The sequence below is a fragment of the Arachis hypogaea genome, chromosome 4 (genome assembly GCF_003086295.3).
Source record: "Arachis hypogaea cultivar Tifrunner chromosome 4, arahy.Tifrunner.gnm2.J5K5, whole genome shotgun sequence".
NCBI lineage: Eukaryota > Viridiplantae > Streptophyta > Magnoliopsida > Fabales > Fabaceae > Arachis > Arachis hypogaea.
The window spans coordinates 91,003,076-91,015,539 of NC_092039.1; the positions used below are offsets into that span (position 1 = coordinate 91,003,076).

Sequence of the window (12,464 nt, forward strand, 5' to 3'; positions counted from 1 at the left end):
AAGTCTACAAAATAGATATGGTCATTAAACTTGTACTCACTTAAAATATACTGATATATCTTTAAAACTCTTTTAGAAGAAACTCAAAATTCCAAATAAATCGAAATTTGTAGCATCTGGAAGTTGGTACTGTAGACCAAAAAAGCAAAAAATTCTACAGCAACCACTAAACTTCAAAAATTCGTATCTTCCAAGCCACTTGGCCAAATCTCCTGAAATTTTTATGGGAGAATCTTGACCTCTTGATTTTTATAGAAAAGTAGTCTTACTTGTATTGCTCCCAGAATTTATTTTAAGTTGCTGTCCAATCTGTTTTAAAATTCCTGCAGCAAGGCTCTCTAATTTTCAATAATCAAATTCAATCCTCTAAACTCCCAACTCATACCAATCAGTAACTCTCATTACTCATCATCATATCTACATAAATTAAATCATAACCCTGCCCAAAATGCCTCAGTTCTATATATGTCAGAAATTTGCATAATGTACATCATATAAATCACACTTTCGTAATATTAAAAATCTACAATACATCTAACAACAATAATTCAACCAATTAACAGAACTTCAGCAGTATCAATCGCACTAATTCATCATCATCCATAAAAAATTACATCTAAACAGTCACCCATATATAGCTTAATCTGCAATTCTAATCCTTACCTTTTTTTTTGGAAATTCACAAACAAAGGTCTATCCTTAGCTACCTTAATTCAAAAAACCCTAACAAACGGAAATAGAGAATTTTGTTAGTTCATGGGGCCAATTGGCTGAGCTGCACATAGAGCAAGAGAAGGAGTCTTACTCTTGTGATATGATGAATTTGAATGGGTTGGTCCTCATTCAAAAAAATTGAAGTTTAACAAGGGTAGAGCCTCTGATCTAGGAAGAACAGCAAGGCACAGAGTTACTGACTTTTACCTAATGAGAAAAACTCAAGGGAATCAGAAAGAAGAAAGGATATGGTTTCTTCTTTGGCTTTGGGTTGCAGCTCCTTTGATGGTTTACTTCTTTCTCCTTGATGGTGATGTACTCTGTTGACGTCTTCCTCCTTCCCTTCCTTGATCAGATGCCACTTTTGCTTCATTTCTTCTCTTTGTGTGGTTTTTAGAGGAATTGAAAGGTGTGGCTCTACTATATATATGTATAGAAGGTGGTGAAGGGTGAGCTGGTGAGGCAATGCTTCGTGGCTTCCTCCCCTTGCAACACCACTTCACAGCATCCAGCGTATAAAGCGGTAACCATGGTTCCTCCTGAGTAACGTTCGGTGGTGAGAGGAGAAGAAAAGATGGGTATAATCAGGGTTCCCTTGGGTTTGGTTTAATTAAGAGGAGCTTGGTTCGGTTGAATTGGAAAAAGGAAAAGAAAATCGTGGCTTTGAAAGGGGAGAAAGAAAAACCGGGTTAATAATTGGTAACGCATTAGGATAATTTCTCTACTAATTCATTACTTATGAGTTAGTAAGAAATAGTTAATTTTAAAGGAAGTAAAATAACTATAGCATAATTATCTAATTACCAAGATTCTTAACACGAAAGCACTAAAATAAAGTTTTAGCGCTACGTGTTCTAATTCTAATGCGTTAGTTATGCTATATATATATATATATATATATATATATATATATATATATATATATATATATATATATATATATATATATATATATATATATATATATATATATATATATAATCCTATGCGCGTTAGCGAACGCTGTAAAGAATCAGAAATCGCAGGCCTTGCGGGGTAAACATTATGGCTTGGTCGTAGTTGATGATACTCTAGATTTGGATGGGTACTCTTCTTAGCTCATAAAAATGATGCTTTCAATGCTTTTTCATCTCTTTGTAAAAGAATTCAAAATGAAAAAGATTTGAAAATTGCCCATATAAAAAGCGATCATGGTAAAGAATTTGAGAAGAAAGATTTTGAAAATTTTTGTTATGGATTTAGAATTTCTCATAAATTTTCATGTCCTAAAATACCCCAACGAAATCGGATTGTTGAAAGGAGAAATCAAAGTCTCTAAGAAATGACTAGGGCAATGCTTTGAGGTTCCTAAATTCTTATAGGCAGAGGCTGTGAACACAGCTTGCCATATTTTAAATAGAATCATCATTAGAAAGTATTTAAAGAAAACTCCTTATGAATTATGGAAAGGAATCCCTCCAAATCTCAAATACTTTCATATATTTGGATGCAAATGCTTTGTATTGAATAACAAAAATAACCTTGGAAAATTTGATCCAAAGTCTTATGGATGTATGTTTGTAGGATATTCAAGCATGAAATTCTCCACTTTGCATGTTTTTTTTCACTTCTTCAATCCGATCCTTGCCTTATAAACCTGAAATCACTCAACAAACTTAGCAAGGCATCAAATGGAATTAAAGTGAATTAAATTTATCAATTTTAGGGCCTAAAAAGCATGTTTTCATTCTTAAGCATGAATTAGGAAAAATTCATAAAACCATGCAATTTTAGTGAATAAATGTAGGAAAAGGTGATAAAATCCACCAAATTAATGCAAATGAATACCATGAAATGTGGATTCATCAAGCGTTGTTTGAATCGTCAGGGTTGGGGGAGGAAGAAGAAGAAACATCTTTCATAATCTGAGCGCGCTATTGAAATAGTTGAATTAGCGCGTGTTTACACCAATGTTTTGAAAACTAGACCGGTCATCGAACTGCTTTAGTCACTGGTTCATTAGTTCAACTGGTCCAACCATAATTCAACCGGAAAAATTGTTTATAATAAACTAATAAATAAATTATTAATAAATATTTTGCTAACCCAATTGTTACGAGTACTATGTAATCGTGGTTCACTATATACATAAATAATAAATAAATATTTATGTAAACTCATAAGGTAGACATAGGGGGATCTAAACTTGTAAACTTGCCAATTAACTCGAGTGTTTGATAACCTTATTCTTATAGACAATAAAATACAAGGAGCAACATAATCCTAGCTTCACTAATGATACTATCAGCATTTATTACATTTCAACAAATAGATAGAATGAAAATCAGAAACAGAGCTTACTTAGGATGTACTAACTAACTAAATGAATAGTATCTGTTGTTGGTAGAACAAACAAAAACCCTGGGACCAGAACTAACTAATAAGAGTTAAAAGAAATTACAGCATATCTATATCTGCTTTAGAAAATAAAAAAATTCAACCGAATCTTATCTTCAATGAACCCAGGAAAAAATGATAAGAAAGCAGGAGTTGGAAAAGAGCAAGAGTTGGAGAGCACGAACGGCGGCCGAGATCGATAGACGAATGGCGGCAGTGGCTCGACGGATGGGCTGCTGCAGTGGCTTGAAGAGAGGCTAGGGTTGGAGAAAGGGGAGTGACAGAAATCAATAAATCATTCACAAAGTTAAAAACAGTAGCAGCACAACCAAATATCAATTAATCATCCATAATTCCATAGTTGAAATCAACAAGGCAACACACTACCAGCAGCTCTCAAAGGATCCCAATCAAAAATTAAACCAGAAAAATTTAAAAACAGCATACTCACTTCCTCAGAAATTAAACCAAAGGATCTCAAGAACAATCAGCAACAAAAATTAAAAAATAGCTACAATTAATCACCTTAAACCAGAAATTAATAAATATATTAATTAAAATTCAAAAACAGCATACTCACTTCCTCAGAAATTAAAACTCAAAAATAGCATACTTTACTCAAATGCATGTCAATTAAAAATAAAGAACACACAAAACAACAACACAGTAACACACAAAAAAGCAACACAGCAGAACCAGAGCTCATTCAATAAAAAATCACAACACACAAAAACAACAACATAGCAGAACTAGAGCTCATTACTAATTAAATAATCATTCAATAAAAAATTAAAACACAACATTCAAATAATCAGTAATCAAATAATCATTGAACATGGCATAAATAAAAAACGCAGAAGAAGTTAGCAGTGAACTGAGAACTGACCTTCGAAGTCTAGGGTTTTTTTCTTGGCTGAGCTTCTGCTCTTTGTACTCGAAGGAAGAAAATTGAAACGGAGAAAGGTTTTTCTTTTGAGCAGAGGGGCAGAACCACGACGGAGACAGGGGCCATGCAACGAACACGACTCAGAAGATGGTGGTGGGTTGGAAGAACCTGCGGCTGAGCAAACGAAGAGTAGAAAGACTCCGAGCTCGAGGAAGAAGTTGCAATTAGTGGGTTGGGGACTTCGAGTACGACGACCAAACGAAGACGATGGTGTCTGAGCGCGCGACGAACGGCGGCAGGAGCGTGACAGAGCAGATGAAGACCAGGGACTGACGCACCGAGCTCGAGGGAGAAGCTGCAATTCTTGAAGGAGGAAGAAGCACGGACGACCAGACGACGATGGTAGTGTATGAGCGCAACGGACGGTGGCAGTTCTTGCGGCGGTGGTGGAGAAGCTAAGGTTTCTTGTTTCAACTTTTTTTTATTTGGGGAGAAGCTATTAGGTTAGGTGTTTGGAATGAAGACTGAAGGGAAGGGGAAGGAAGGTTGTGCGGGAACCAAAACGACATAGTTTCATCCAAACCGGCCAATTTTGATTTCGGTCTGACCGACTAGTTCCCGGTCGTTCAACGGTTTGTTAGCGGTTTTTTAATTTACGATTTTACATGGTTAATTGGACCATTAATACTATCAGTTCACGGTTTGATCGGCCAGTCCGGTCCGGTTTTCAGAACCATGGTTTACACGCACGTTAATGTGATGGTTATTTTTGTTGGGCTTAGGTCAACTTGTATGAACTTGTAAGCCAAAAAGACTTATATGCGTAGCAGTCCTGATTTGAAAAATAATAAAAAATTAGTTCAAATAGTTTAAATTTGTTTTATTTAGTATTTATTAATTATCGTTAGAATTAATGAATGTTAAATAAGGTAAGTTTAGACTATTTGAATTAATTTTTTATTGTCTTCCTAACATTATCATAAATTTTGTTTTAAATTATCTTGAAATAAAATCATTTTTTAATATAAAAACAAAAAAATATTTTATAAGAACAAACATTTATTTAAGCCTAAATTAAATTAATATAAAAGATAATGAAAATCGCAGCATTCATAAGCAATGTTTTGAATACTGGATCGGCCCAGCCAGTCCAACCTGTTCAACTGGAAACCGGCAAAGAAGTCCAGTCTAGTGTAAAACCGTCAAATCATAAACCGTTCAAGAATCGCTAAACTAGTCAGTAATCAGCCGGTCAGATCGGACTGGAACCCGGCCGGTTTAAAGGAAACGACGTTGTTTCCTTCCTTGAAAGGGAAAATGGGATAGCACGCGTTATCCCCCTTCAACTCCTTCCTTCAGCAAAGAGCAAACTGCCCTAGCCTCCACCAAAGAAAGCAAACCCTAGCCACCACCAATAGTGGTCGCCGTCTGTCGGAGGGAGAGACTGCTGCCGCCGTCCGTCGCACTCGAGAACTTCCGTCTTCGTGCTCGCGGGCCTCTCGCCGGATCCTCCGCGTCGTGTGCTCGCATCTCGCCTCTCTCCTCTTGCTCGGCTGCTCGCGCCTTCCTCCGCCAGTGAGTGCTCGAGCTGTGCGTGTTGCTGCTCCCCCACCGCTGCTCTTCTGCCGGCATCCGTCGCGCTCAACACCACCGTCTTCGTCTGGGCGTCGATCCCGAGTCTCCAACCCCTTTCCTCATTCACCAAGCGCAACTTCTTCCTCGAATTCGCCGGCTGCCGTCTTCTCTTCGTTTGCTCAGCCACGCTTTTGCCGCCGTTTGTCGTCGTGCTCGTCGCCTGGTCTCCGTCTCGGTCGCGCTGCTGCCCTTCTGCTCATACTGCTTAGATCGAAGGTAATGACTTCATTTCTTTTCATTCTTTGTTCTTCGTTCTTTGCTCAAATATCATCCAATGATTATTGAAAATTTGAATGTTGTGTGGTTAATTTTTTATTGAGTGATTATTTGGTTATTGATTAGCCCTGGTTCTGCTGTTTTTCCGTTCTGCTATTCTCCGTCAGTAGGTGGATTTCTTTGCTTTTCTATTTTTTCTGTTTCTGTCTGGTAAATTAGAGAAGGATATTGCATGTTGCGTTTCTCTTTGTTCACTGCTCGGAATTTTGTTGCTGAGAATTGTTCATGTCTAATGATGTGTCTTCTGATAATATCTAAGTCTGTTTCAGGTGGTTAATTATTATATGTTTTCTTTCTGTTAGTTTTTAGTCCCCTCCTCCTCAACCCTCCCGACCAGAAACCCCTTAACCTTTCAAATTTGTTATTTTTGTCCCTGCCTGTAGAAAGCTATTGTAGAAGAGATTCAGCTTGATTCCTTTGTAGTATTGATGGGTTCCTTTACCAGAAAGTTTTAACAGATTGTATTAGTAACTAATACCATTATTTAATGGAGTGATATATACTTGATCACTACTAAACTGGTCCAGCAAGGGGGATTCTTCTCATATCTTGACGGTGATTTTTCTATTATCATTATGGGGATTTTTGTGGCATGTATGATTCCCTTACTTGCAAGAAACTGTTACTGTCATATTCCCTTTCAATGCTGTTGCCAAGTCCTGAATGCTCAACATTAGTGGTTGCTGGGAGGAATGGGAATAAGTGTAGCTATTCAGAAGACTGGCTTGCAATAATGATTTGCTAAACTGTGTGACTTTTCTGTGTTTGTCTAGCTACATTGAGAGGCATTATGTTGTACTATAAATTTTTGGATTGGTTTCAACTTTCAAGTTTTCTCCAATAGGATTTACTTGAGTGAATTACATGATGCTACACATCCTGATGTCAATTTTAGCAGTATTTGATGGCTGTAAGTAGTCTAGGATTGTAAAGCACCACTTTGATATTAACTTTTATCTTAATCACTCCTGTTCGGGCTTCTATGTGTAGCAGAATATGATTATCTTATTTATTTATTTATCTTTTGATTACATGGTGTTATTTTGAACTTTTCAAGTTTAATTTGGAATTAAGAGAGCATTGTGTATTCCAGGATTTGTGTTAAGGCAATGTAGTGGGGAACAGTGGAGCTTTTTCTTAAATTTCGATTAGTAACAAATTGAATGACAAATTGATAATCATAAGGGTAAATACTTTTTCAGGTATCAATAGGCCTTGTGGGAATAATAGAAAATTATTTTTGTCCTATTTTTATTTTTAGTGTTTATTTATAATTTATTTATTATTTTATTATAAAACAGTTTTTCCGGTTGAACCACAATTAAATCGGTTGGACCAATAAACCAGTGAACCAATAGCTAAAGCGGTTTTATGACCAGTCCGGTTTTCAGAACCTTGTTCATAAGTATTGGAAAATGAAAATTATTTTCAAAATGTGCATATTTCGTTAACTCGCAATCGCAGTGTCAGGGAAGCGCCCCCACCGTTGCGAGCGAAACCAATAAAGAACGGAAGAAACCCAAAGCAACGCAAATCCCAGATTCCAACCTTCTTCTATGTTCCTGTCTCCAAGTTAGTTTCTTCATTCAACTCTCCTTCTCATGCTCAATTTTCTTCTTCAATGAACCTCCTTACCCGTTGAGAACAACAACTATTAAAGTTCTTTTAGGGTTTAAATTTTGTACGACAAAGGTATAATATCATGTAAATTGATTTTAAATTCTTTCATCGAGAAACTAGAACTTGTGAGCCCTAATTCGTGTTGTCTTCTTTTGTCTTACTGATATTTTATTTAATTCTACATCATTTGCGTGTTTCTGATTTCTTCTAGAGCTTCTGCATGTTACTCCACTTAAGGTTTATCTGTAGCATGTAATACATTTGTTGATCGCGCTAGCCTTTTTTTTTTTTAAATTCCTTTGTGATTTCTGTTTTGATTATATTTAAAAAAAAAAAGAAAACATTGTTGATTTGTTTTATTATTCAAAAAAAAAAAAAACAAATGCAGGAGGAAGAGGCAAAGTTTGCTAGAATAATAGGCTGATCAATTGAAGTGCTGCCTTTGAAGGGTTGAGTGAAGAAATTTGGTTGAAACATGCTTCAGATTCGGCTTAGTAAGGCTCCTGCCTCAGAAGGGTCGGCAGGGGTTAAGCCCCCACCTGTTGAGACTGTTACCGTCGCTTGCCCTGACCATCTGGTTCTTGCTGATCTACCTGTTGCAAAGGGCATTGGATCAGCTACTGCTGCTTCGCTTGTCAAGACGTTGGGCCGTAGATCACGCCGCCAGCTCGGTGAGCGGGTCCATTTCTGCGTTCGCTGTGATTTTCCAATTGCTATATATGGACGACTGGTAAACTACTGATGCACATGTTAGACTGCTTTTTCAATTGATGTTTTGGCTTGTTAGGATTCTTGGTCATGGTAGAGCCCAAGTTGTATGGTTTTAATTTATTTATTTTCATTCAAGTTTCCAGACTTAATTTAAATTTTGGTTACTTCTGAATATATATTCTTTGCCGTAACCTGGGTTGTCCCCTCAATAAACATTGTAATACATAGAAAAAGGAAAAAAGAAGTTTATGAGCAAGAGGCATTCCAGCTGAAAGTACAAAACTGGTTTTTGGAAAATAGTTTTCTAAAAGCTATTCCACTTATGTTTGGTGAATCAAACCAAAAATGCTTTTCAATAAGCACAAGTAATAATAATTGTATTTGGTAAAATAGCTTGTAAATTTTGAAAGACCATAATAGACATAAATATAAGAGTAAATTTGAATATTTATTAACATATGAGATTAAACTTTTTAATTTTGATATAGTATAAACACAAGCTAACTTTGAAAAACACCTCCTTAGGTGCTTTCAAAAGCATCTCTAACTTTTAAAAGCTACAAGTACAAGCACATGATCTTTTTTATACAAAATGAGGTGCTTGTGCTTTTCGAAAGCTTTACCAAATAAAGTCTTAGTGTAGTCACCATGAACTGAATATTGCATAGTTATTCTTACTTGAAATCTCATTGTTACTCTTGCCGAGTATCTCTGGGTACTTTATAAACTTGCAAGAGAGAGAAGGTCATTTGTTTGGCAAAGTTTTAGTGTGCATGAAAATTTTTAGACATGGTGTTTTGAGTGGCTCTTCACTTCCATTTAATCTACAGATAATTTTTAAATGAAGCCTTTATGGATATAGGAGGCTATTAGGAGCTGTATGTTCTTTAGTCTCTGTTCCTTCCCCCCCCCCCCCCCCCCCTTCATCGCATGCCCCTGGGCTGTTATATTCCTGATCCCATTACCTTTCCTAGAATGTAAATATTTAATTGCCGACTTTTTTAATTTATTACTATTATTATAGGCTAATATGTCTTCTGTTATAAGCCGCAATTTTATCCACTATATTTTCATCGCAATTTGTTGGCAAATCGAGAGAACCGCAATCCATTACCACTATTGATAAACTTGATTTTTCTGCTCTGTTTTGTTATATGCTTCCTTTTCATATGTTCATATAGCTAGCGTATTATTTACTGTGTGGCATTTCTGGATGTTATTTTATCTGTGACTTTGAATTCTAATTCAAAATTTGCTTGAAAATGACAATTTATTATAGCAGACTAGCAGTATTGAGGTGGACCTGTCTAATGATATGTCATTTCCTGTCTTGTTTTTAATTTAGTTACTCTTTCTTTTCCTTAGTGCCCACGAGTGAGATGTTGAACTTGTTAAATACCTTGATATTGGCTCACTGCAAACTAACAGGCTTATGGTCTTGCAGAGCCCTTGTGAGCATGCATTTTGTCTCGATTGTGCTAGAAGTGATTCAATGTGCTACCTGTAAGCATATTTCTTGTCTCTAAATCTAAATCATACAGTGAAAGCAATGCAAAACATACTTTTATCTGTTCAATTCATTCTCTATATTCTTCAGGACTTTACTTTGGAGTATAATGTTTGATATAGATATTGGTTTCAACATGACTAGGCTGTAATACATGTACTGTTTGTTTGTCAGGCATGAGATGCAATTTAAAGTTATATATATATATATATATATATATATATATATATATATATATATATATTTCAGAATTTTTTTGTTAAATATTGTGCATTTGTATTCACTACACAGTCCATTTGCTACATGGCTACATTCATACATGCCACCTCATTCACAGCAGATTTGTGAAGGTTGAGATTTTGATTTGTACATGTTTGAGTGGCTAACTGGACACAATTCAAGATCTGCCACTTTGAATAGGTGTGAATGATGTATATCCAAGCAGTACCAATATATGTATATATATTTGTCAATTTTGCATAATGTAGAAACTGGTATCTAAGTATGCATGTAAAAGAGGTATGTCCACCTTATTATTGGCCCAGAGGAATTTGCTTTTGCATCTCATAGCTTCCATGGATAGAATTTTCATTTATATATAGCAGCTGTTACTTATTCAAGAAATATATTTTTATCTTCCTTCAAACATAGGTGTGATGAACGAATCCAAAAGATTCAGACAATCAAAATGATGGAAGGAATCCTCATATGTGCAGCTCCTCATTGTCTCAAGTCTTTCTTGAAGAAGGCTGAATTTGAGTCTCATATCCAAGACAGCCACTCTAACCTCCTTCGACCAAATGCAGATAAAGAAGATGGAAATGAGTCCGAGGTACAGAGTGTTAGGCAATCTACGGCTTCAGATGCTCGAGGTCCACAAAGGCCAGTTTTCTCTCCTGGATCAAATTCGCAGCAGCATGATCCAGAAGACAAAACACGTCGACAGCCACCAAGAGATCAACCACCTTCAAGGGGAAATCTGCAGCCAAAGCCACCATTTTTTGGTCAACAAAATCACCCTTCTGACCCCATGCCAAGCTCTGGTTTAGGGATTCAACAGAGCTTCCATCAACAAAGTTTTGACATGCCACATCCCACCCAAGAACCTTCCCTGTTTGGTGACAGGCAGCAATCAATTGGTCCAGAGACCTCATTTCCTGAGTATCCACCAATGCATTCTGGTCCCAATATGCCTACAATGGTTGCTTCAAACCCAATGATGAACCCTCCTATGCCATTTGGTTATCCCCCTTACCCACAGGATCGTGCTCAACCGTTTTATGGTGCTCCCTATGATATACCTAGGCAGGATTCGGCATCTGATATGGGTGGAGACCAGAGTTCGTTACTGGGTTTCCCACAAGGGGTCCCAGGTGGCCCAAATTTCCCTGGAAATTATCCCCAGCCCTGGCATGCAGGAATTGGTGGTGTGCCTTTTGAACAAGGACCGGGTGGTATGGTTGTGGATCCAAGGGATGCCAAAGGCGTATTGGCACCACAGCCCATGAGCCTCCCACCGCCACCACCGCCTCCACCCCACATGTCACACATGAAGCAGAATTACTATCCTGGTGATGTTGGGCATGAAGGTCAGGGTTATGGATGGCAACATGATAGTCGTGATAGCTTTGGTGGCCAAGGCTAGTAAGTAGTCTAATTGTTTGGGCTTCTCAGGATGCTTTTGCAAGAATAGTTGTTCTTTATGAGTGATCTTTCGAGAACAATTAAGCTCTTTATTTGAGCTCATTTTGTGGTTAATGTCAATTTGAATGCTCTTCTCCTATTTTGTCAACCGAAGGTTATGAAAAGTTCGATTAATGGTAAAAAATATTAACGTAGTAAGTAAAGGACAAAATTAAACTCTTCTTAAAAACGTTAAGATGTTAAAACTAGAACAAAAAACAAAAATATTTTAAAAGCAAAATTTTAAGTCATTCCCAAATATTGGGAACGATATCAAAGTTTATAATCTTTTTCTCTTTTGCTTTATTTACTAGTAAAAGATACTTTTTATTCTTATGCTTTTACATTTTTAAAATTATTTTTAATGTTTAATTTGATTTAATGTTATTTTCAATAATTGAAATACATTTCAATTCAATCTAATTATCTTTTTGACAAGTAGTAATAATTAATTTCTTTTCTTTTTTTTTTTAATTTTATCATTCTTTCACTTTTCATCATTTCCAGCCCCAAATAGGTAACCTTCTCTATCCACAACTCTGCTTTTCCTTCCAAGACCACCATTATCATCTCCTCATCTCCTCCTTCGCCTCTTCGATCCTTTGCCACTGAATATCTCTTTCTCCATTTACCAATGCAGTGTTACTCTTGTCTTCCATTGCCGCTATGCTACTATTAGTGACAATGAGAAGAGAAAAGGGTATGATAGTGGTTAATAGGAATAAAATTGAAAAAGCAAATTTTGATTACCTTTTGACCCTAAAATTTTGATTACGAATTGAAATAAATGAATTTTATTTAGAACGTTGAATATAAAATTAAATCAAATTAATTGTTAGAGGTAATTTGTAAGAATTTAAAAAATGTTAAAGACAATAAATATAGTTTATTTTTTATTCATTTATTTTTATCAACATCTTAACATCTTCATTTACGAATGATGTAGATATACATGGTAAGGGAATAAAATCGTTGGAGACTTGAAGACAATATGATTGAATGTGCAACTAGGTATACAAGTGTCCCTCGTTTGGGCATTTTAACCTAAGGTGGTTA

At 36.2% G+C, this 12,464-nt stretch overlaps 1 protein-coding gene across 3 annotated transcripts; it reads left to right on the forward strand.

Moving 5' to 3' along the window:
* The first annotated feature begins 5,090 nt into the window (after positions 1–5,090).
* On the forward strand, positions 5,091–11,593 carry LOC112796962 (E3 ubiquitin-protein ligase HAKAI homolog). 3 transcript variants are annotated; one of them, XM_025839657.3, is made up of 5 exons: positions 5,216–5,827; positions 7,352–7,459; positions 7,896–8,237; positions 9,663–9,721; positions 10,377–11,580. In XM_025839657.3, the coding sequence occupies exons 3-5, from the start codon at positions 7,983–7,985 to the stop codon at positions 11,368–11,370; spliced, it is 1,308 nt and encodes a 435-aa protein (XP_025695442.1). In that variant the 5' UTR covers positions 5,216–5,827; positions 7,352–7,459; positions 7,896–7,982; the 3' UTR covers positions 11,371–11,580. The 3 variants fall into 3 exon arrangements, with proteins under 3 accessions (XP_025695441.1, XP_025695442.1, XP_025695443.1); XM_025839656.3 differs by lacking the exon at positions 7,352–7,459 and having other exon boundaries at positions 5,091–5,827; positions 10,377–11,593; XM_025839658.3 differs by lacking the exon at positions 7,352–7,459 and having other exon boundaries at positions 5,349–5,827; positions 9,647–9,721.
* The last annotated feature ends 871 nt before the right edge of the window (positions 11,594–12,464 follow it).